General features: G+C 30.8%; 1 protein-coding gene across 1 annotated transcript in view; it reads right to left on the bottom strand.

Moving 5' to 3' along the window:
- Positions 1–7,512: 7,512 nt before the first annotated feature.
- LOC134721680 (GTP-binding protein GEM-like) overlaps positions 7,513–27,015 on the bottom strand; it is a 32,971-nt gene continuing 13,468 nt past the window's right edge. The window contains exons 2-4 of the mRNA XM_063584836.1: positions 15,343–15,425; positions 9,851–10,034; positions 7,513–8,753 (exon numbers count right to left, since the gene is read on the bottom strand). Of these exons, the coding sequence (XP_063440906.1) occupies positions 8,509–8,753; positions 9,851–10,034; positions 15,343–15,425 (512 nt within the window). The 3' untranslated portion in view covers positions 7,513–8,508. The remainder of the gene's footprint in view (positions 8,754–9,850; positions 10,035–15,342; positions 15,426–27,015) is intronic.

Raw genomic sequence — 27,015 nt, 5'->3', positions numbered from 1 at the left:
ACGCTGCCTCATATGGGAATACAACATGATGAGATCTACCTATTGTCCAAAAAAGGTCATGATTTCTTTTAAAACAACGAGGGGGGTATGTTAAAAAAAATCAATAAAAGGAAGATAACTTCTCAAGTGGATGATGAAATCCTACAAAAGTTCATCTGGTAAAACTTCATGATGAGGTCTATAGATGGTTCAAATTTGGTATTGATAACTGCAATAGAAGCGGTAGGAGGGCTTGCCAAAAAAATGTTGGAAGAGAAAAAAAAAAAAAAAAAAAAAATTAGAAAAACATTAGAAAAACAATAAGGTCTTTCCTCACGTGGGGGAAAGACCTTAAATACAAATTTAAATAGACATAAAGCATAAAAGCAACACACACTGCATAACAGGTCCTTGACTTTAGGCAGGCACATATAGAATGTGACAAAATAAGCATGTTGAAGCGTGCTCATTTAACCCTTACCTTAGGAACTGTATTATGACAGCACAACATAAGATACAACTGTAATACCCAGTTGGACATGACTGGTCTCTTCAATGATACCAACGTAAGAGTTCCGACAATTACATAATACAATACGAATGAGACAAGACAAGGCCGTTGCAATGAGATAGAGCAGACTGTGATAGGATTCCGTTCCGACAGTACCTGATCATCCCATGTTTGCCGACAGTTTTTGAACGGATAACTACCGTCATTGTAAGTTCACTGTCTGGTCACTGTCTGGTCACTGTCTGTCATCTGTCGGATAATATTCGGTAGAATCGGGACGCAGTCGTGACAGACTCTGTCGAATTTTACCAGGCGAAAGATACAAATTGAAAGTCATATTTTGACTATTTTATTTGTTATGTCTGTTTAGCAAATGTTTAGTTCACGCATCATTGTAAAATGTAAATATAACAAAATTTCATTAAACTGTCATGAAAGGGAGAGGGTAAGCACTAAAAAAGCTGGATTATTCCCCATTTTCTACATTTAAAAAATGCCTGTACCAAGTCAGGAATATGACAGTTCTTGTCCATTCGTTTTGTTATTTGATTGTGTTATGTGATTATGGACTTTCCGATTAGATGTTCCTCTCAGTTCAGTATTTTTGTGATTTTCCTGTTTTCTTCAACATGTTTATGCCTGGTTGTGTAATTGACTCTGACCTCCATGTAATAGGAACCTCAGTGGCCAAGTAGTGTTAGTAGTTACTACTGTTATTACACCTTATGTTAGAATCCTGGTGTTTGATTGGTTGATAGCCAGTGTATTTTTCACCAATGTATTATTTTCAAAAGAATATCGTTCATTTTTTTAACGCGCCGGAGTATATGCTTAAAGGATATGCCTTTTTTACCCTCTCTGTCGTGGTATTTGCCAAAAATACTCTATCCGACTGGAGGATTGTAACGCCACGATTATTAATGCGTTTTTGAACATTTTGAAAATTACCAGTCTTGAAAATGAATATCCTTCGCTTTACGGGTCGCGAAATTGAACATTCTCTCGACTGGAATTTTTCCAAAATACCCCTCCTTAACATGATATATCTGTTCATAATCAATAGCCAGTCAATACTGAGGTTGTGAATTTGAACCCCCTTCCTGCGGGTGCACTCGACTCCAATCTTAATTGACTAGGATTGTCAGTTTTCCTATCGAAGGTTGTTGGCTTTCTCTGGGCACTCCGGCTTCCTCCACAAATAACAAATTGCCGCCACGTAATAGCCTAAATGCGATGGATGAAAGTGGTATTATAACAAACAAAAATCAAATCAATGTATTATAATGGTATATGAGAACCCATATACAAAATATACACTTTGCAGAAGTAAAAATGAAAGTCAATGTTGGTACACACTTTGGTGTATTGTTACAATCATTGCATTCCATGACTGCGTTTTGACCTTGAAATACTTATACGATTACAGTACATATTTTGACCTTGACATCTTTTAGGAGACGTTGATTACCTAAATGCGTATCCCGTGCAATAATCCTGGTATCGTTATAATTACTCCATGATTTAGTGGCATGGTTTAAGTATAAAATGTATATAAAAATGAAACGATAAAAGCATTTGCTACTATAAAACATAACATCAGAAATTGGAGGGCATGCTACATTTTCTCATCATATTGAACAATGGTTGAATCATCGATTTTCCATAAATCAGTGATAGACATCTGACAAGTTAAACAAAGTGTATGGAGACATTCCATTTTCTTTACTCATAAAAAAAATGTTTAAACTTTTTATGATTTAAAAAAAAATAGACATTAAAAATTATAAGCCTGTCCGTACTCCTAGTTCATTTTGTAGTTGTTAATTCTGAAAAAAACGTCGTTCATGATAATCGTATAGGATAAAAAAAAAACATCGGATTTAACATATTTTTGGAAAATCCAACATGATTTTAAATCCCTTAGGATAATACTTTTATCCTATAGGAGAAAAAAATCCTGTAGGATAACTAAATAAAAAATATCTTATGAATTTCGAATTTATCCTATAAAATTTCGTAAAAACCTATAGGATTTTTAAATATCATAAGGGAGAAAAAAATATTCTACATGATTTTGTCACTGTTTTCACTCTAGTTTCTGAACAGGTGAGCAACACAAATGATGATTCTACGATTAAAAAAGTGTGGTTCCAATTTACACTCATGAGGAGAACATGTTTAATTTAAATCTAAATATATAGTAAGATCTCGTCCTCACTTGTCAGCAGTGTTAGGATCGGTTACAACAACCATCATATTTTCTATATTTTTCTATATAATATTTTGGATAGGTGTTTCTAACTTTTTATCATTAGCATGCGTAAAACACATCAGTATTTAAATCGCGTTCTATGTGGTACATGTTCTGATATAATATGACTTTAAATTTTGCCTTTTAAATGTTAAAGTCAACTACATCTTACAGAAATTGTACAACTTTACTCTTTTCCAATGTCAATCAGATAGAAATGTTATTTTGGTTTTACGAATTTTATCTTTTTAATTTCAAAGAAAATTATCCAATCATACGTTTTCAATACTCCGAAAGATACAATAAATAAATAAAATAAAATAATTTACCAAGATAGCTGAAAGTTTGTTCTGTTTCTTTTGTCAAACAGGTTTAAAATTAGGATAAATATATGTAAATAAACTCATCTAGGATTGAAAGGAGTATGTCCGGTAAGGGTCGATTTTTACCTCAAATTTCAGGTTCATCTAACGAAAGATTTAAACACTTTAAGTGTCTATTAACGTGACTCTGTACTTTGAAAGATCCAATCAGTATGATATTGTTCTATTATATGTCATTATGATATATTTCTATCATAAATTACAATATACGTTGAACCACAAACGTCAAAATCATTCAACCACGTAGTGGAATTAACTATTTTTGGATTCTTATAAATTCTATATCTAACTTTAAGCCTAGTTTTAATCTCGGTTTATTTCTGAAATTTATTCTTACATACTTTTGATTTTTTACCCTGTATGCTAACATTGCCTATGTACATTTTAGAATTGTTGGTATGCCCATTGGCATTGAACGACAAATGTATGTGACGTATACAATTTTCTGACGTCAGACACTTAAATCAATGAATGTGTACGTAGACAGTAGATGTTTTTGTGTTCTGTTAAATTGTTCCTTTTGAAATTGTTATACGATGATTACTGATGTACCCATATTTTGACTATTTGATGTATTGTGTCTGTTTATTTAACGCATCAATGTTAATATAACGAGATTGGTTGAGACTGTCATTAAAGTGAGAGGTTAGCGCTATAGAACCAGGTTAAATCCACCATTTTCTACATTTGAAAATATAATGACAGTTCTTGTCCATTCGTTTCTGATGTGTTTTGATACTGTAAATTCACAAATTAATGCTGCGAAAAATGCGACCGAGCAATAGTTGAAACTCACATTTTAAAATATTTTATATGAATTACACAGGATTTTTCACAAAATCGTAAAAATTAAAATTGCATATAAGTCTAAAATGACAAAATCGCAATAATAAATACACGCAATAATTTCTGAATTTACAGTATTTGATTTTGCCATGTGATTATGGACTTTCCAAATGGATTTTCCTCTTAGTTGAGAATTTTGTGTGATTTAAATTTTTCATTTTATGTCATTAAAAACGCTCCGATTTAAGCTTACATATGAAAAATCTATCAAATATGCCAACATGTCACTTTTCAGATGTTTTTTGTCAAAATGAAAGAAGCCGCATCCGTGTTCATCCTCAACCTTTATATATGTTATGAATTATCATAAAATACAACTAACATTTCAACATAAAGAATGAACACGAATGCAGCCACTTTCATTTAAGACGGAAACCATCTAAAATTAAACTTAGATGCTAAAATTTTTAAGATTTCAGTAATTTAGGATGACTTAATGACGCTAGTACCCGATATATGTGCATTATTTTGTCAAAAACAGCCCATATTCATGTATCAGAAACATTCTTCTTTACAATAAATAACTAAAAGTTTACATTTTAACAATTTTTGTTTGTCAAACCGCTATAATTTGGGGCCAAAAAGAAATTTTACTGGACCTATTCCTTTTGTATTTGCGCATAAGGCCCGTTTCGTTAAGAAAAGACCCATCAGTGAAGATCGAGTCAAAAAAAGTTTCAATGGTAAAATAAAGTACGAAATTGACGAGCATTGAGTACCACACATTCCGCAAATTTCTCCAAATACAGATAAGAAAATACAAAAAGATATGAAGTGAGTGCCAATGAGACAATTCTCCATCAAAGTTAAGATTTGTAAAAGTAAAACATTATCTGTCAAATAATTGAGAAAGGAAATGGAGTTTTTGTCAAAGCGACAACAACCCGACCATAGAGCAGACACCAGCCAAAGGCCACCAATGGGTCTTCAATATAGCGAGAAACTTCCGCATCCGTAGGCGTCCTTCGGCTAGTCCTTTACAACATATGTATACTAGTACAGTGATAATGGAATTCATACTAAACTCCGAACTATACACAAGAAACAAAGCAAGACTATCAAAAGCCAGAGGCTTATGACTTGGAACATGCGCTAAAATGAGACGGGGTTAAACATGTTTATGAGATATCAACCCTCCCCTATACCTCTCAAAGTACGGTCTTCAGTCGTATGTGAAAAGTTATGAGCACATGATAAGGTATAAGAAAAGGATATGAGCAGAAATTCTGCCACCTATCAAGATAGCCTGTTGATACTAGTTAAGGTGTGCAGAGAAGATGTTTGTTCAAAGACTAACAGAAATGATGTAGCATCAATATAAGGATTCATCATGTAAATATTAAACAAATGTCAAGTTACATTCAAAGTAAATCTATAAAAATGCATAAAGCATGCATATTTTTTTTCTGAATGCTAAGTAGTCACCAATAGATATTTTGTATTTGATCTTTCTTGTTCAAATGCTATACATATCTTTATAAGAAAATGTATTGAAATAAATTCTTTGCTGTGAAAATGTTAATCTAGGTTTTCGATATCACTGCTCTGAATATTCATTGTTGAAGGAACAAAACAATAAAGATTATTAGGCATTTACATTACGAATCCTCATCCTGATCATGCTGACTTAATTTCCTAGTTTAATTGTATAATTTTCTACAAAAGGGAATTTTTGCATAAAATTAAACTGTTTTTGGAATAACTGAATACTTTGGATTCAATTTTATTCTTTGAATACCATTTTTCGAGGGTTCCGTTGGTTCCTGGCACTTATTAACTATAACAGTAAGACAGGGTTGCATATGCGATATGCTATGGACCCTTGACTATATATCGGTCAAAAAATGGAGATACCAGGATCCCCATTTTTGTCGTCTAGTCCTGTATTAATGATACAAGAAAATATACTGGGATTAAAGTCTAAATGCATGCATTCTTTATATTTCATATTTTGCTATTGATTACTATATGCTGTTTTACAAATCCATTATGAAATGCATTTCTTCAGAAGAATTCACCTATCCTATGATGTGATCTAGTTCTTTGATAATTTTTACATAATCAATACAAAAAAAAATTATAATAAGACGTTGAACAGATAATTATAGGGAACTAGAGATCATGGTGTCTGATCTTTCCTGTATGTTGCTGAGGTGCTTTGTGATTGAGACATAATCAAATCGATTATCAAATGTAAACTTAAATTCCCATATGTGTCCATTCCATTTGATTATATAAAGCTCCCACACATGTATACATGACATATTTACTTCCTTTTAGATATACCATGATAACAGCTATCGTTTTGAAAACCTAATGATAATATGAAAAGTGCAGTAGCCTGATTGCGTATATATGCATATTATTTGGAGCATTTGATATAATCACGTACTAATTTTAATTGCACTATCTGTTACTTACTTCAGTTGTTATTGCTGTTCTAGTTCTGAATGCCTTTGATTTGTCATTTTGGTAGTTATGCAAGCATTTATTATTGCTATCGATGACCCACTAGCAAACAAGATTAATGTAAACATTTAGGTCAATGCAGAACTCGAATATTGCCGCAATAAATCAGACGCTTTAAAGATTTTCCCCATATTTCGCAAAACCTTTTAAATAACTATAAATCATAATTGTATCATCCCTAAACTCCCATCCTAACTCAAGGCGATAACCGAGGACTCAAATGGGTCGAGGAATGATACCGATCCATACGCAAACGGATATGTTATATTCAATTTATCACATGTTATACGAATGCATAAAAAGAGGAACAAATCTTATTATTCTTTATGACACTGTTGGTCATGATCATACATTTCCCCCCTCTATTGAGATAAATTCTTTAAAACGAATCTCCCCAAATGTTCAAATATATAGTCCGAATATTATTATATCGATGTCAATTTTGTGTTTGATAAGTGTTCGTTATTTCTGTTACAAGTTCTGTTGTCATTTTAAGCAATGTTTCTGTCTGTCATTGTTGTTTCAAAAGCTTATGGTGTCATAATAGGACACAATAACTGGTTATTTGCACAAGATAAGAAAAATAACTTAGGCAAATCCATGGTTTTTGCATATCTAAAACCTAAAGTTTCAAAACAAATATGTGATATATATTCTTTTGTTTAAGAAGATTATCTTGGTCTTTTATTTTAAAGCAAGATCTTCATTTGATTATGTTTACTGAAATGTATGTCACATGATAAACTGCTGACTGAGATATATTGAACACGAAGATAGCTAAAATGAAGGTCACAGAAGGATTCAATTATTGAAATGTATGTCAAATCATGATAAACTGCTGACTGAGATATATTGAACACGAAGATAGCTAAAATGAAGATCACAGGAGTATTTACTTATTGAAATGCATGTCACATGAGGATCTGCTGATTGAAATTTATGTCAAACGAGGATCTGCTAATTAAAATGAAATTCATACAATGATCTGCTGATTGTGATGCGATAAAAAAAAACTATGACAATGTAAAATTCGATTTATCAGCTGTCAAAAAAACAATAACAACAAACTATGTTTTTTTTTAAACTTTTATTGTACAACTCACTTCTGTTTAATTCAAATATTTACACAGGCTCTGTTAAACACATTGTCTGTCAACACAAAAATAGTTTCAAATAGTTTTTCAAAAATTAATATGAAAAGAGATGTGAATGAATGAATGAATGAATGATTAAATGGTTGACATTGTTTACTTCATATCTAAAATTGAGTGAAACTATAAATCGTCGCACTCGAGATACAGATTGTCACAACTGTATTGCAAAATATAATGGCAGTTTAAACATCAATGTCATGTTACATATTCAATAAAATCTAAAACATTATATCTTTCAAAAACATATTGAGATGGAAAAAGACATTGACAAAAAATGATTGAGGCAAAAATAAAATAATTATAAAAAGTATCTTTTTATAAGTATTTAACTCCATATTCTTTAGCTATTCGTCGACAGAAGACAAATCATTTTAAGTATATAATCGATTATGTTTAAACAATTTTATTCAACGGCAAAAACAAAAACATCAGTTGATATTTATTATAACTGTACAATTTAAATTCTGGACATCTAACATTCAAAAACTTTTTCTGATTTAAAATTGCAGCAGCAAAAATCTTACAGCTCAAGTGAAATTACATGTTAACTTAACAAAAAACCTATTAACACTGTATATGATTCTATTCGCAGGCACTGTTTTAATCAACAAATCATTTCATTGCAAATACTGAAAATTTCATGCATACAACATGTTCAATCATAGAATTGTTCGAAAATATTAATTGCTCAAAAATAAATAAAATTGTTATGAATCTTTACTCTTCTATCAACAACTGCGAAAATATTTAATGAACATACACATAGTTGTACTAAGTACTAAAATATACCATGAAACCTGTTTTTTTTCTGGATCAGAAAAATCATATAGATGTTCAATTTAGAACATATGAATTGAAAAAATGCTTCCAAAATAAAGCATTTACATACAATCTTATGAAACATACATATTATTATTATAAAACATACAAGTTTTCACATGATTTTGAAAACGTGTCCTTCCCGAAGAGTTTGGTGAGCAATGATTTACTTTTCATAATGCAACCAATTTCCGTCCCGTGTGTACGTTCCTTTTCGTCTTTCTTGTGTTTTAATCTAATCTGTTTCAATACTCCAACCAAAAGTTCGTCGATGTTGATGTTAAGCACTGTAGAGGTTTCTATAAATTTGCAGTCGTATTGTACTGCTACAGGCTTTGCCTCTGAAAATATAACAAATGATAAAATAATGACAGAAAAAAATGTTTTTGGGTTCCAACCTTAAATATTTTTTTTTTCAACTTTCCTATTCGATAAACTATTTACAGTACAGCATTTTGCATTTAATAATCAATTAAGTTTAATTTTTGTATAGTTCTGTCATACGATTATGTCTAAGTAGCCTCTCCAAAAGTAGATCAAATGTCGACCACGAGTTGCAATATCTACATGACACAAGTAAAACTATAGGTCTTTTGTTAACAACCAATAATCTAAATTATTAAACAAAGATACTTACTGTGTAGCTGGTATCTTAAATTTAGTCAATCCATTTCTTTTATATATTCAAGTATTACAGTTCTTTTTATTGTAAAAATCCGACCCAGTTAATGACATCTTACATTATAAATGAACAATAAATATCAGGTGTATTGCATGTTAGGCAAAGGGATGAGTATCATGTGGTTTTCACCTTTTGATGCATATGATGAACAATGCAATTCTCTAATGGGATTACCTTCACTCATTTTTTGTATGTCTGATCTCTGTGAAAATTTTTGATTTTTTACATAGTTATGTTATATACATTCACGTATTTAACGTTTTTAATTTATATTCAAATACAAATTAAAACTACATGTACTTTCAAATGTCTCGTACGTTACAAAGTCAACTATTCAATGCTTTGGATGACATACTTTTGAAAGTGATCGATTTAATTAATACCGTAATGTAATTAGCACAGCTGGCAGGTAACATACCAAGACCACTAAAGTCATTACAGAAACGGTGGTGACCTCATCCTTAATGTCTGTTTTCTAAACTTAATTACTCCAATCGGAAATTCTGCCGGTTCAGAAAAACAGGTCTCATTGGCATATTTTTCCAATTAAAATTGAAAAGTCGCATAATTGCGTCATTATCTTTCCATATGACTTTTTTTTGTAATATTCCATTTAAAGCATAAAGGTTCCGAGGTCGATTTAAATCCAATTAAACTTCTTAGTAATTTTTAGAATTTTGCAGTTTTTATAATTCAATTTCAGTTTTGATGAGATGCATTTTGTACACGAAATATGTATTCTTGAAGCATAGTTACCTTCAGCCTGTATATGTCTTGTTCTAACAAGGTCACTTTTATTGCCAACTAAAATCATGGCTGATTTCTTATGCTTCTCCTTTCGAAGATGATACAAAATATCCACAGCTCTATCAAATGTTTTTCTATCATCAATTGAATAAACTACTACGTAGCAATCGTAACCTCCATCCACTTGATCAGCCTAAAAAATAAATATATATTTCATAAAATCAAGTGCATCATTTGATTAAAACAAACTTTTACCTCTAGGCCGTACGGTGACCTATATTTGTTAATGTCTGTGTCATTTTGGTCTTTTGTTGGCTGTTGTCTCATTTGAAATCATACCACATCTTCTTTACACCCTGTTTGTATTGATATATGTTTTATTAACGTTCAGTGGCAAATACCCATAAAATGTTTCAGACGCGAATATATGGCCAAGTATATGTTCTTCAAAGTTTATCGACTAGAACCAACGACGGAAAATAAATTTTAACTACTACTAGCTGTTGATTTCTTTTAGACAGGAGCAGAACGTTTTTCCAGACAGATTACGATAGCAACTTATGAATTATTCAGAGAGGTTTCACACGCGTTCTCAAACTTCAAAATGCAAGTTAACCTAGGTACAGACAGGACTTCATTTGTTTACATTTTGTTTCACCAATTCAAAACTACCGAGACGCCCTTTGGTGTTCAAAATAATATCAGTCGATTCAAAGAGGATAACGACGGCCTTTATTGTGTCAAACATCACATATATATTATGATTACAAACCAGTTGAAAATATTCAGTAAAGTACTCTTTAGGAAAACCATTATAGATCATCACAAACAAATATAATTATCAGCAGAAATTTAGAAATGAAAAGTAAATTGACTATGGTCTATTCTGGAGATTTGTCAAATTGGCAATGATACTACATTTTCTTTTTATATAGCATGTATATAGCCAAACTTCAGAAAGAATGTAAATATATTATAAAGATTGACCTTCTGAGGGGAAAGGGAAAATCAACAGCAACATGACACTTACAATAGAAACTGAGTGAGATAAGAAACATGGCTATAGTATCAGGAAAAGTAGAAAAAAAGCACTAGAAAGCTACGGTGTCGTGTAGAAATACATATGTCAAGGACTACGTCAGTGAGACATCTACTCCGTCCTTTTTCTTACATTTACGTGCCTATTTAGTAAATACAAAATATGGCACTCGCTTAATTAAAATGTGAGCCGTTAAGTATTGCAAACACTTTACTCAATAAGGATTTGGAAATGTTTGTCTTTCATACAAAGTTGGCTTCAAGATACAATGTAATCGTGAGTAATGATAACATCAAAATCCACTTGTGTTGCTTCAAGCTTATCGTTAGTAGGAAATGTATAACCCTAACGCACTTATATAGCTTCATGCTCAACGAATGAGGTGGGTGAATAATTTAAAAGCACCAAGCGTTAGAACTTTCAATTTTATTTTATTAATATATAAAAGATAAAAGTAACAGCAACATTTAGAAGAACCAAATACATTTTTTTTTAAATCATTACGTAGGAACTCAATTTAGGTTAATGTTTAATTAACCTTACCCGTACCAAACGAATGCATAAATAATGTAGTTTGTATCTATTGATTAATTGTGGATTGCAAAATTGTAAATCCTTTCCTTCGAAAGAGTTGATAGTTTTCACGTCAAGTCGTCAAGTTATGAGATTTTAATGAATATTTTCTACTCTGTTAACTCGTTTAAGATGGTTATCTTGTGGAACATTATCTGCATGCTTTTAATCAAGCGCTTTGTTATAATTGCGCATCACGTTTGAACTTTTTGTACAATGTTTTACCATCTGACATTAGCGTAGGTGCTATATGGCAAATGTATTTTATAGACATAATTTGTACTAAAAATAATTCAAATCACACAAGATCTGATTGAATCGTAAAGTTTCCAAACCACCGACTTCCGAGGAAAATTCAAAATTTAAAGTCCATAATCCCATGTCAAAATCAAAAGATATAACACATCAAACGAATGGATAGCAACTGTCATATTCTTGAATTAATACAGGCATTTTTAATTTTCTAATTTCCTAATTTTAAAAAATCTATTCTTAATCCACGTCAAAAACAAGAAACCTACTAGGAACATGAGGAAGACATAAAGGAAATGCAAAAAAAGGATTTTGTAAATGCAAACCCTCTTTGTTTGTTATCATTAAGCTTGCTATACTAACCATGCTCATGGCTGTTTTCTCTTTTTTTCAACGTAACATGTATTTATCAGAGTGGTTTTTTTTTTATTTCATGTTCTTTTATATATGTGCCTTATTTAGAATCACTAGTTGAAATCTTTGGACAAACCTTCAAATCAGCAACTTTTCTCAGCTTAATTATCTTGACTCATTTGCATTCGATTAAAGTAGCACAGAAGGTCCATTTGAATTAACTTTGGGACTTAATTTATGGTTTTGACATTTGTTTCTTATCATTGATTTTCTGTTTATTTTTGATGAATATCTCTGCACTAGTTGCTTCTATTTACAGAGACTTTGCATACATGCAGTAGACAAAAAAGTTAAAGTTTTTATACAAAACATTTATTGACATATCAACATTTCAAATCAATTTGACAATGTTGTCCTCAATGCTCTTCAAGTTCGTGCTTTTTTCTGTCTTTCTTTTAACGTTCTTTGGATTCGACCGTAACTGGTGAAACGCTTGTAGACGAAAATTGAGTCTGGCGTAAATACAAAATTTAAATCCTGGTACAATGTATCCATGATACGTTTATGGACACAAAACTCGAAAAACCTTCTGTCCTCATCAATTGCAACATTAAGTAACGGTCATTAAGTATGAAATGAAACATTATGTGGTAATAGTGATGGAATAATAATTTTTTCATGATACCTTTCCCAAGAACGTTTTAATATGAATGCCTTCGAGGAGATCTTACAAAACATTGAAGACTTTCGTTTCTCGATGCTTTAAGGGAAGGTAATTGTTTGGTACTGGGGTTTATGTTTCTGTAACCCCTCTGATCTCACTTCCAGTATTCATTCCCAATATTGACATGTGCATGATGTCAATGTCACATTATACTTGGGATTGTTGGGATAAAGTATACGCTTTTAATTACATTGCATTGACCATACCTCATTAAAAGATCTCTTAGTTATAACGGAATTTTAAATCCAATATGATTTTTTCAATAAAAACTGGGGATTAAAAACATTAAATTTCAATTTATTTTGTCTTTGATCAGTTTTTGTGACAAGTACATGTATACTGTCATTTGAAATGGATTATTATTTCCCTATCTTCAGTAGATGACACGGTAAATGGACAAAGAAAGTTATATCGACACTATAAATTTAAAGTGGGTAATGAGCCCTTTGTGTCAATATCATTTTAGCTAACGCTGATATAATGCTGGGAAAACAAATATTATTTATAAATGATTAAGACTCATTGTATATTCATTTGTGTACGTCATTTGTTAATATCGAGCCGCCGGGTCAAAAAATGAAGAGATTTGCAATACGACATCAATATCATAATTTTCCTCTGAAAATAACTGAATTTAATAATTGAGTGGCAACAATTAAAAAATTGTGCGATAATATTCACTGCATAAAAAAAAACACATCGTACTACCATTATTTTAAGCATACAAATATTGTCAATTTTCTAAGTCGGGTTTGCTGTATTTGAGAGATGTCTGGCGTACTAAATTATAATCCTGGTACCTTTGATAACTATTTTCAAAGTCTTGTGTTCTGGTTCCCAGTTATTGTCATGTGTATAACCAATTTCTGTTTTCAGTTGCTTACTTTATTTGATCAATAGTAGTAAAGCTTAAATAACAAGCACGTAAGATGGAAGTTTAATCAGCTAAAAAACCCACCACTTTTTTCGAAAAATGCCTATATCAAGTTAAATATCTGACAAAATATCTTGTACAATAGAATATCATTCATCATATTTATAGACCCATGGATTATGTAGGTCATTTCTCTATCTTTCAACATTATTTATCAGCTTGATAGTGCTTTTATACTTTATGTAAGATCACTTTACCCTGTTCATATCATCCATTAATAGAGCTTAGGAAATATAACGTAAATGTCTCGCAGAATTAAGCAGGAAAAGAACTTCGTAAAATAAAGGGGTTGCATAGTCATTTCAGGGCTTTGATAAGTGTACTGCAATATACATTTATACCTATATTTACTTATTTATAATATTATGCTTATATTTTATAATTTATATTATTTGTTGTTTTTTTCGCCGATGATTCAATGATGCAAACTGTTTATTATTATAAAACACATATGTTAATATTTATTGATGGTTTTATATTTGTTTATTAACCAAATGAGTACATTATCGGCAAAAATGACTTTTTATTAAAAACCAATACAGACAAACTGGGCATTGATAATGGGCCATTACAGAAAAGTTGCCTCTGGCCATTATAGAAATCCTGGACCATTATAACAGACCTTGGACATATAACAGGGCCATTATAAAAACACCCATTGATTAATACTATAGTTTGTAAGTTATAAAAGCTGTGTTGCTTTTGAATAAAAGGAATATTATTATTATCATAAATTTTATCACAGATATTTGAAAAAGATGGAACATACATAACACCTTTATAGGAGAATCAAATCCCACACAATTGCAAGTTTTGAATCGAAAAGAGACCGACAATGTATGGTCAAAAACGAAGTACATAGAACTAAGAAAACATGAGGAATAAATACCAATAAAGGCTTGTCATAAGGAATAAGAACATTTCTCTCCTTTCATAGTAAATTGTATATATGTCATACAATTGTCATTTATTTGCTACTATTGATATTGTTAATATGTCATTCTCAATACAGGATAAATTTTAAATAAATGACATTTTGATCAACTTGAATTTTATATTAACAGCAAACCTAGCTCGGCCTCCCCATAGGTTTGTTTAACATTGTCTTGAGGAACCTTGCCTGTCAAAATATTATAAGTATCAAATAGAACAGGACAGGAAACTAAAATGAGTAGATCACTTTCCTATTTCATGCAATAAGTATTCAGTTTGGTTTAAAATAACTTTTCCGATAACACAAAAGTACATTTGAATGAAATGGCCATATCAGTTTGTTATTGTTAGTGTATATGAATGTAACAAGTCCGTAGTAGAAACAGATATATTTTGTTTTCATTATACTAATTACATGTGTAACCACTATAAAATTGCCCACAGATTTACGAACTAAATTAGTCTTTAAAGCAACGATAATAAATTGCCGTAATTAAGTCAAAAGGAAAATGTCCATCAGTACTATCGACTTTTCGAGATCCCTAATAAAGAAATTGTCATGGTCATTTGGCTACAGATGGTGTAGTGTAATTTAATTCTATCTTTGTCTGAAGAATATATTTTTGTATTTGTGGGTTGTGTTTATAAGACTTCATTGATCGTGATTAAAAAAAAGCGTTGAAATGACTTACCGAGTCTGATTCAAGATCAACAAACTCCATTGTAGATTCCTCTGCGTCTAGTAGGACAGAAACCATTTTTTCTTGTTCGCTGTCTGGAAAAGAAATGAAAAATCAAATTAATTGTTTAATACAAAATGTGTTATATCATTGCCAATCAGACAAACATCTAACAGAATGTTAGTAACTTTCAGTTATCATAGTTCCTCAAATGTTGTGCAAATCCATTTCTTTAAATCAGCTACAACAGGCTTCGCTATTACAAATGTGAAACAATTTTAAACGAAAACTAACAAAATAAACGACAAAACATAAATAAAACAAAAAATATGACAGATTGCACTAAGAACAAACATTGAAAAACAGGTTCCTGACTTTGTACAGTTGCATATATAACATGTATCGGAATTTTAGAAACAAATTGTAAGCAGTTAATTTTTCAATCAATGTGGTAACAGGACACCATAAGAACAAAATGGAAACAAAGCCAGTACTTATATATGTTACAAGGTAGGCACGATACATCAAGAATAAATACACAAAGTGTCGAACTTTAAGTACTTACAAGCTAAAAGCTAGTACAAAGCCAATGACGACTATTCAGTAAACCATGTTTGACAAGGCTCATTATCATTACATAATTCCATGTAAAATTTGTAAAATTAATTTATCTAGTTATAATATGCAAGTCTGATTACTTCCTTTTGTTACTGATATAAAAAAAAATTACAAAAAACCTTGATATGGTTATTGTCTAAATAGTACATTAACATAAAAAGAAACAATTATTGAAAACAGATTCAGTCTGATACATTATATAAAACGACAATCCCTATGGGACAAGCGTAGTCAATTATCCGGAATCAAAATCAATTTGATGCATCAAAACAAATAATAATACGCTTGATCACGGATAACATTATGTTCGGGTATGTTTTTGTCAAGTATTACCGAGCAATGAGTTATTGTCAATAAAAAAAATTCTGAGCGAACTAAAGGTGGTACCTAACACTACAGGGAGATAACTCTGTAAAGTCAGCTAAACGTTTTAATTACGTTGTGTTGTTAAGGGAATATGAAGCTTCTCAATGATCAAAATTGGAGTTTGTCAAACTGCTATATAACCAGTGTAATTTTTCTGACAAAACGGTTGGTTCAAAATCTTTGAAATTTTAATAGTTTTGTTAAAGGGTCAAAGTAAATACTTTGACAAAATTTTATGAAAATTAAAGGAGCCAAATTAATTTTAGTGAAAGTGTTGGGTACCACCTTAATGCAATCAAGAAACCTTATTTTCCAATATGATAAAGCAATAAAATACGATTCACTGAGCGCATTATTTCTGCCGCTTACTTCTTTAAGATACAATTTTAGTATTATACAATAGTTTATTATAGTCAAAGTTATCCAACAAAATTACCATATTTTATTGTTTATCTTTTTATACCACACATCGTTCTGTATCATTATTTATAGAGTAAACTAGTTTTGAAATAGTTTTGTAAACTCTGTTTGACTTATTAATTCTAGTCTGACAATTTGGGCAGCTCGCTAGCATTAAACCTGGACTGTTTTATACGGTTCGAGTCGTTTTCGAGATATGGCTGAGGAGTCTTGTGTCTCTCCTTTACTATTATATATCAATTGAATGCGTTCGCTAATGAAACGAAACTTGAAATCAAACATCTTGTATTCAATTTGGAATTGGGTATTTTACCCTCTAACATCTTTCTTTTTAGGGCTAATGCCTTTTTAGGTCAAAATGTCTCTTTTCAAATGAACCCGTTACTCATATGATAAAATTGTAAGTAGATAACATCTAAATAAACGTAGCTTTACATGTTCACTTGATTGATAATCTAATGAGAAAAAATAAATCGTTTACAAATAAAAGCAATGACTTGAAAAAAAATCAGGCTATATTAAATGTATATTAAACAATCGTTCGTTTCTATAGGGAAAACAGTAGGAAGGATGCTTACCATGCTTACACAACTGTAATTGATTTTAAATAAATTGAACGATAAAAAAAATAAAATAAAACCAGGACACACATTGTAATGAAGGTTAGTATATCACGTCCTGTTTTCCTCCACATGGGAGATTAAGTGTCAAATCAATATTATGCCATTAAATAGAAAAATGTTTGTCATAAAGCTTTCTAACATTCTGTCTTAATTTTAACATAATGTATAATGATTCCAATGACTTTTACCAAGAATAGAATCAGTTCTGTGTGGTATAAATATAGAATAAGAGTATATTGCATGTTTGACACTCGGACAACTATCCATCAACCAAACGACGTCAATGGGAGTGATATAAGTAATGTAAAACAATTCAAAGAGAAAAACTATAACGAAAAGTTAATAAAATAGACAAAAACGAACGATAACCATAGACAGTTCGTGGGTTCGAACCCCGAACGTCTTTATAACATGAAATCTAATAAAACATTCGATATTTGATGTTTCTCTGCTGAGTCAGCGACACTATAGTCGTACACTTACAACTCGCTTCAGCCCAGAAGAATAAAGCAGGCGTAGTCAACAGGAACGATCAGCTATATAAAATTTAATAGTACGCGAGATTCCAGCAAATTAACTATCTTTATATGTCTTAATTTTTGCTGCATAAAATTTATCCAGCATATTTAAAATTCTGCAAGTCATTGTGCAAGTAATAATTCGATTATATTTATATCATGTATATTTACATAAAACATCTGTTTCAGTTTACTTCACCTCACGCAAATATTTATATAGTGGTAATTATTTCTGAAGAATATTCAGAAGATTGTATTTGAAGACGTTGACAGTTTGTCCTTCGACAATAACCCTTCGATCTTTACCATTCAACATTTATATTTGTTTGTAGACGAAATTAGAATCATAAGGACTATTAAATGTATTGAATCTGCTAAGTATATAGCTTTACTATGATTATACGCAGCTGATAAATCTCATCCTTTCATCATCAAAACAGAGCTAACAATACTAAATTATTAATAGAGAAAAAACATTATTATAAAAATAACAAGAATTTGTTATTATTGCCAATTGAACCGCAGAGACTCTCCACAAGATACCAAATGACGTACAATTTAACAATTAAAGGTCATCGTACGGCCTTCAACAACGAGCAAAGTCAACCTATATATCTCTTATGGTATTAATGAATAATTGATAGGTGTTACCACACATCCACTTTTAAGTGAAAATAATGCATCACAATGTATTTAAATCGTGCCGATATGAATTGTCATGTCATCCTCTTCATTTGAAGAAGATGATATTTCAAAAGAGCAGACAAAAATTTAACAAAATACATGTTTTATTTTGAATATGATACTGCTTGTGGCCAACCAATTCATTTATCTTATGAATTTGGTATACCGTTCAAATAAGGTGATAAATTGATCGTGAGGAGTTTTACGAGATGTTTAGAAGAAAATTGCATAATCTATTATGCGTCTGCTTAACCAGATCTAAGGTTGACAGATAGACTAATCAATTATGCCCGTAAAACTACTGCTACTGGAACTATTGTGTTATTTATTCTATTTCTGGCAAAGTGAACGTAACGGTATAGAATATCAGATTTGTTAAAATGATACAATTGAGAGTTATAAATTATGATATTAAATAAATCAACACAAAACTATGATGCATGCGTGTAATCTCAGACTGGTTGATAGATTTTGGTTTTAGATATCTATTCCAAATAAGTGATCTTGAAAGGTTCTTCTTGTGTCCTATTCCTTATTGCTAATTTTTGACTGATTATTGTTTCGCATAAATGGGTGTTGCATACATAGCGCAAGACACTTGATATGTCTGGTGGATGGGATTTCGCGCTATTCCCTAACTTTTGTTCCCTCCTCGATTTTTATCTTCTTAATCATAGTTGGTTAACATCATACTACTGTCTGTTAATTATATTGTGTCATGTGTACTATTGTTTGTCTGTTTGTCTTTTTCATTTTTAGCCATGGCGTTGTCAGTTTGTTTTAGATTCATGAGTTTGACTGTCCCTTTTGGTATCATTCGTCCCTCTTCTATAACCTAATTGACATATGAAGATATTATAAAATGTCATATGAGTGCCTTTGAGACACCTAAATATCTCCATTCAAGTCACAATTTGTAAAAGTAAACAATCATTGGTTTTCATATATATACATTCACATATCTGCTGTCAGTTTTATAGATGGCTTTTTTCCAATTGTGACCTTTTCATTTTTAAACAAAGACTTTCAAATAGTGAAGTTGAAATCATCACTTCGTAAATTTTAAGGCTGCCATACGGAGTCGGTTGACCGGTATAGAATGTACTTTGTTCAGATGATATCGGATCGGTTCCTTATGTCGTAACTATAATCCCGTTCATTTTTCACGAATGTGTCTTACCGAATTAGACTATTTACAAGCTTTTTTATAATAGGATCAACATGACGGGTTACCCTTCCGGAGCACCTGAAATCACTTAAAGCTCGGTTGTGGTTCGTATTGTTGATCTACCTCTATTTGTGATATTTTGTACACACATCAATTTCAGTATAATGGAATTTGATGCGACAAGCGTACAAGTGCGAGGTTGAGCGCTATAAAACCAGGTTCAATCCACCATTTTCTACATTTGAAAATGCCTGTACCAAGTCAGGAATATGACAGTTGTTGTCTACTAGTATTCGTTTTTGGTGTGTTTTGTTTTTTGGTTTTGCAATGTGATAATTTGGTTTTCATCTGATTTCAGTATTTTTGTGATATTACTTTTTAACGAAAATCTTTGACAATCATGATGAAACAATTCTTAAATGATGTATTCTATAATTGTTGTAACCTTATTACAGATTCAAATAATTAAATTCAATAGTTTTAAACAGATGTACTCCACAAAATAAAATAAAAACAAGACTTTTTATGTATTTCCCTCCAAAGCGCTTTACAATTCATAGTAAAATATACCTCTTCGCGATTAACACTTGTCTCTGGTCTGTGACTAACTATTTTTAGCAGAAATGTTTCCAATAAATTTTTAAGTAATGATGTCCCTTTTTGTAGCAAAATGCTTCTTCACCTTTTATCATAGAAGTGCATATAGTCAACTAGTCATGAATCATCTTATACATATTGATTAAAACATAATAATTTATACAAGCGGAAAGCAATTTCCCTTTTCTATCCACTGAGAGTTGTTAATCATTTTATCAAAATTTAAATCTCTCACATTGTGAAACGTTTATTTAAAACTCTGCATGTATTCAAACCATTAACAAATATAGGACGAAGCATTAACCTTATTGTTCTCATCCTGTGCTTATATATAGATATTTCCCAGGTCGAACAATAAAAAATTCAAATGTCACGAAAAACAAAAGAAAAACAATACAGTAATATTTACAGTACTATATTTTCTTAAAATAAAAATTGATTCCTATTGCGTAGGCTTAGAAATGTATATGCTACAGCATATGAAGTATATAAATACAATCTATTTTGCAAAAACAACAAATTGTAGTGTTCATGCCGAGGTGTGTCACTAATTAAAGACTAGTTTTCCTTACTTATCACAGATATTAAAACAATATTGTAAATCAATAAATGATGTCTTTCTATCAATTTCATTAAGCAACAATGTCATAAAAAAACAAAAGAAAAAATGCATTAATTGATACACTACTATATTTTCTTTTAAAAACATATTGATTGCGATTGCGTAGGCTTAAACAATTATATACCACAGCAAATGAAGTATATAAATACAATTTATTTTACAAAAGCAACACATTGTAGTGTTTTATGCGGAGGTATTTCATTAATTAAAGACTATTTTCCATATTAATCAGATATAACAAAAATCATGATAAATCAATATATGTTAGACACCATGCCTTTCTATCAATTTCTCGAGGCACCAGGAAATGACAGAACTTATATATGTAGTCATTACTGCGGGATTCGCCTTCTTTAAAGTAGTGTTTTGTACTCTTCGCGAGAGAAAATGTATGTATATATAATCAGTTCATCTTGCAGTGGTCTTTAAAAAAATAAAATTATTGCGCCAGTCCCTATAAGTGTACAGCCAGGAAGAACGCAACGTTTATCGCCAATTTGACTTCAATTTGTCTCGATGGTTCGTTTTAACGTAAGAAGCAATATTATGCCATAGAACTCGGGTCATATCTTTTTTGTGGGTAATTGCATTACCTCTTATTTTAGAGATAAAGTTTCCATAAGATTTATGCAGTATTAAATGAAGGGTTTATTTTTAAGAGGTGAACACGCTATCTCTAAATGTCAAGACGTAAGTAGTGTACGTTAAATCATGCTGATAAAAGTAAATTGAGTTTTATCTGTTTTTCATTTTTCTATATTTTTAACTTAATTGATTAATTTTAGTGCAATTACAAAATGAACAAAGTCAGTCCCATGGAAAACATCTCATTTATTGCTTTCGTTCATTTCTTTAATTCTTATTTCTTGGTTTTCGTTTTTAAATTCAGTGTCAAGTATTGAAAGATCTTATAGTAGTCAGTGACAATGTCTACAAAGTTTATCACAACTTGGTTTGTTTTGAATTGTAGATTGTATATTATTATTTGTTCTCATTTGTCTTTAATTTTGGTTGCTGTGACATTTACATATATCTTCTTTTATTTATATTGATAAGAAAAATATATCTACATAGTATTTGATAAAGTATGAAAATAGAATTTTCATTTTTGATTTTAATTGGAAATGGGATTAGAATAACATTATCGGATTTGATGTTCAACTTTAGACTGTAAGACAAATACACCAAGATGAATCACAACGAAATGATATTCGTGGAATAAACAGTTTACTGTATTAACGTCTTATCATACACTTACATAACATTGAAAATGGAATTTGGGACTGTGTCAAAGAGACAACAACCCGACCATAGAGCTGTACATTCGTTGTTACAATACAAAACAAATGTTAAAACTTGTTCATATTAACTAAAAATAAAGGAAGATGCGTGGGTGAAACCTCAATAAGACAGCAACCACGTAATATAGATAGCACAAGATAAATAATGACATACATGTAGAAAGTTTAAAAACAAACATGTTTTTTAATAGTTTTCTGGTAAACATGTTTTTAAATGGCTCAGATTGTGGTATAAATTTCATTACATTTTCGCGATCACTGTATCGTAAATATGTTCAAGTTAAATATATGTTCTGCGTTATTACGCATTTACTAATAATATGCAAATACATGTATAGAAAAATTATTCAACAGAAAATTAAGAAAACATGGACAGACATTGTGCCGAAGATAACTGACACATTTTCTTACAAAGCTACATAAATAAGAAAATAATACTGTAGTTAAAATCAATGTGTTCGTTTGCTGTGTTTTAAAGGGTTTTAAAAAAGAGGTATTTCATATTAAGTTTTCAATCAAGTCAAGTTGCAATGCATCATATAACAGCGCCATATGGTTAAATCGACTTGCATATGACATAAAATTGCCTATTCATGGATAGATTGTAGATAACAATCTTGACACAGATCAATTCCGTCATTACCATGCATGGGATGGCATTTATCAACAATTTCTGAAATTAGTAATAGTGATATTATATTGTAAAAATGATCGGTGGATTATATATAGAAGTATTAACCATCTTGTATCTTTTATTGAACAATACCATTGGTCCTCGATCACATATAAACTGCTGACATATTGTGTCGATTTAAAAAATAACAAAACAGTAACGTGATCACCAAGGAATCAATTGGAGTAAGGTTTTAACGGTTGGCTATGTTTGCTTAAACACATTAAAAGATGTGACTGTTTTCTCTGTTTTTGAGTAGCAGATCATTTTTCAAAAGGGTAACTTTTCAATAAAGCAAAGCTTAAACATGAAGAAATATTGGAGAAAGATTTTTTTGTCTTTTGGCTTTCTGTTTTTTTTGGGAGGATGGGACATGGGGAGGAGGGCAGTGAAAAAAGTCGGGTATGATTCTTCTTCCAATTCAGCTAGAGATAATACTATGGGACATTTTCTGATACATTTTAACTCATTGATTTAAAGGGCCTACTTATAAGAAGTACAACATATTTACTCAGTATGAATTAATACTGCAGCCTATTTTTGATATCAGTTTATCTGAAATCAATAATTGCCAACTAATAATTGTTACAGTTATATAAAAGACACTCGTTTCATATGTATATTGTTTTTAATTGAATATGAATTATTTATATTTTGAATTAATCATGTACGTATATATTGAAAACAGTAAAAACAAATACCAAAAGAACGCCCTTGTCAAATACATTCGAAAGTAAAAACATCGCATTGTTTACTACATAAATAACATGCCACTGATTAAATCATATAATGAATATTTATAAATCAATGCAATGTTGCGTCCTTGTAGTTTCAAGAATGTTCAATTAAAAACGTGTGCACTATACACTTAATTTTTTTGCGAGCAGGGTATTTATTTATATTAACTTACATTTTCTGTTGGTTTTTTTTGGCATTTCCAGGGATTGCTTTTCTTATAGAATATTGTCACCCCTTGTATTCTCCCACCCAGCAATAACATTTATTTTAGTAAAGTTAACTTTGCTGGGTTTATAAAACGCATCAGATCTGCGTTATGTATGGAAACGTTCAATCCAGTATCGCATAAACGAAATTTGGGGGTTAGCCAAACACCAATAACCCACGAGTCAACTGGAAACAGCAAACCTGCCTATCTGAATTATTCTGTTTTGTTGTCTTGAATATTCAGGAAATAGTTACCACTGTACGTTGTGAAAATAAAAATCAATCAATCAATATGTTGTTCAAATTGTTTTAAGTTAGTGTATATCATAGATGTGACTTGATAGACCTTCTGTCGGTCAATTATGCGGATAAAGAAACGTGATGTCACAAATGTACATGTACACCGTAATTATGTTTCTGACATCTTTTTTTCGTTTTTGTCAGAATATTGTTCTACGGTTTTTTGACTGTTTAACCAATTTCTAACAGTTATATCTAAAAAATGTTTGACAGTTCTACCGAAGAAAATGTAAGGACAGTTCTTTTATAATACAATTTCTGACAGTTTTACCCTGAAACAATTTTTGACAGTTTTACCATAATATAGTTTATGACAGTGCTATCCTAGAAAAATTCCTGACAGTTCTACTTTTGAACAATTTCTGACAGTTCCACCGAAGTACAATTTTTATCAATTCTACCACAATAAAATTTCTGACAGTAAAACCCTAGTATAATTTCCCACAGTTCTACCTTAAAACAATTTCTGACAGTTATACCCAAGAGCATCTACAGTCAGTTGTACGCGATAAACTCTTGTCTCCGGTTGGTGACCATAACAACGTTTAGCAGTATTCTCTTTTTCAAAAACATTTGAAAGTAAAGGTGTAACTTTTAGTAGCAACATAATTCTACATTTTTTATTATAGACGTGCATATACCAACTATACCAACTAGTCGTAAATCACTTTTATTATAAATATTGATTAAAAACAAATAATTTATTCAAGCGGAAAGCAATTTCCTTTTTCTATCTACTGAGAGTTGTTAATCATTTTATCAAAATTTAAATCTCTCACATTGTGAAGCATTTATTTAAAACTCTGCATATATCCCAACCATTAACAGATATAGGACAAAACATTAACCTTATTGTTCTTATCCTGCAATTTTTTATGGATGCATATTTCAGGTCCATTAATATAAAATGTCATGAAAAACAAAAGAAAAATTGAATTAATTGTTACAGTACAGTGTTTTCTTAAACGAAGGTGTTTCATTTATAAAAGACTATTTTCCCACTAATCAGAGAGATATTAAAACAATATAATAGTAAATCAATAAATGATGCCTTTCTATCAAATTCTCGAAGCGCCGGGAGATGACAGACTTTATATATGTAGTCATTATATCGGGATTCGCCTTGTTTAGAGTAGTGTTTTGTACTCTTAGTGAGAGAACATTTATGTATATATAACCATTACATCTTGCAGTGGTCTTTAAAAAGTTTGTATATTATTGCGCCAGTTCTTATATGTATACAGGAAGAACTCAACGTTTATTGCTTACTTGACTTCCATTTGTCTCGATGTATCCTTTTAACGTAATACACATATTATGCCAATAAACTCGGTCATACCCTTTTTTTGTAATTGCATTACTTCCAATTTTAGATATAAAGTTTTCATAAGATTTATGCATTGGTTAATGAAGCGTTTATTTTTAAGAGCTGTACACGCTATCTCTAATGTCAAGACGTCGGTATTGTACCTATAATCATGCATAATGATAAAAGTGAATTGAGTATTTATCAGGTTTTATCTATTTTTTCATTTTCTATATCTTTAACTTTAAAGAAATGAGTTTTATTACAAATAAAATTTGAAAAAAGTCAGACTGAAGTAAACTTCAAGCATATCATAAATTGGTTTTTCGTTTTTTATTCTTATTTCTGAGTAACTGACTTTTGAATTCAGTGCCAAGCTTTGACAAATCTTAATGTAGTCATTGGCAATGTCTATAAAATTATTCCAACTTGGTTTGTTTGGAATTGGAGATTGTATATATTTAGCATGTGTACACATAAGTCTGCGACTTTCGTTGCTGTGATATTTACTCCTTTTATTCATATTGATTAGACAAAAAATATTTACATGGTAAGGCAATTGTTTTATGAAGTAAAAAAAAGAACTTTAATTTTTGAATTGAATTAGAAATGGGATGAGAATAGCAAAATTTTATATTTTTATACAGTCGTTAAGAAGAATCAAATCAACGTGAAATAAACCAAGAGCACGTCCGCGTAATAGGCAGTATAATGGTAATTCTGATAAAACACATAAACACGTTGTAACAAAATTGAGCAGAAGAAAACTAACACATTTTCTGATAAAGCTACATAAAAAGAATGGTTATGCTTTGGTTAACACAAAGATGTCCATTTACAATAGTGGTCATGATTAAGGATGTATAAAAAAGACTAACACTGCACTTTGATATTGACTATTTAAAGATTCTTTGAGATAGCGATTTTGATACATATTAATTTTTTATTACCATGTCTAGGATGGCATTTATCGTAAACTTCTGAAACCACTAATAATCATAAGATATTGTCGAAATAATCGGCAGATTAAATATAGACGTACTAAATAATTTGTTTCTGTGATGGAACTATGCAATTGGCCCTCAATCATACATCTGTTGACATACTGTGTCAATTTTAAGGTTTTATGAAATGTTAGCAAAACAGTAACGTGATCACAAGTATGGTAAGGTTTAAACGGATGGCTATGTTTGCTTAAACATATTTAACTGAGGAGACTGTTCTATTACTTGATTTATTTTACTTGACTGGGCGGGGTTTAACTGGTTCGCTTATTTAAGACCACTCCATCTATAGACAGGTGTTATATGTGATAAACTCATGAATGCAGAGTCAAGTTATTCGTCCTATATCATACTCAGTGTATTTGTATATAGGTTTGTTGACACTGATAGGTGATTAGAAATTAATTATAATTATAACGGTCATCATCCTTATCACATATTATCACACACATCTTCAAATAGACTGTCCTTATGCAAATTAAAACGTTAGCTCCGTCCGATCAGTTAAAATAACATTGGTAGTACCCGTATTGACTAGTA

This window comes from Mytilus trossulus, chromosome 6 (genome assembly GCF_036588685.1).
Source record: "Mytilus trossulus isolate FHL-02 chromosome 6, PNRI_Mtr1.1.1.hap1, whole genome shotgun sequence".
In the NCBI taxonomy this organism is placed as follows: domain Eukaryota; kingdom Metazoa; phylum Mollusca; class Bivalvia; order Mytilida; family Mytilidae; genus Mytilus; species Mytilus trossulus.
This window is presented reverse-complemented; position numbering and strand designations above follow the sequence as displayed.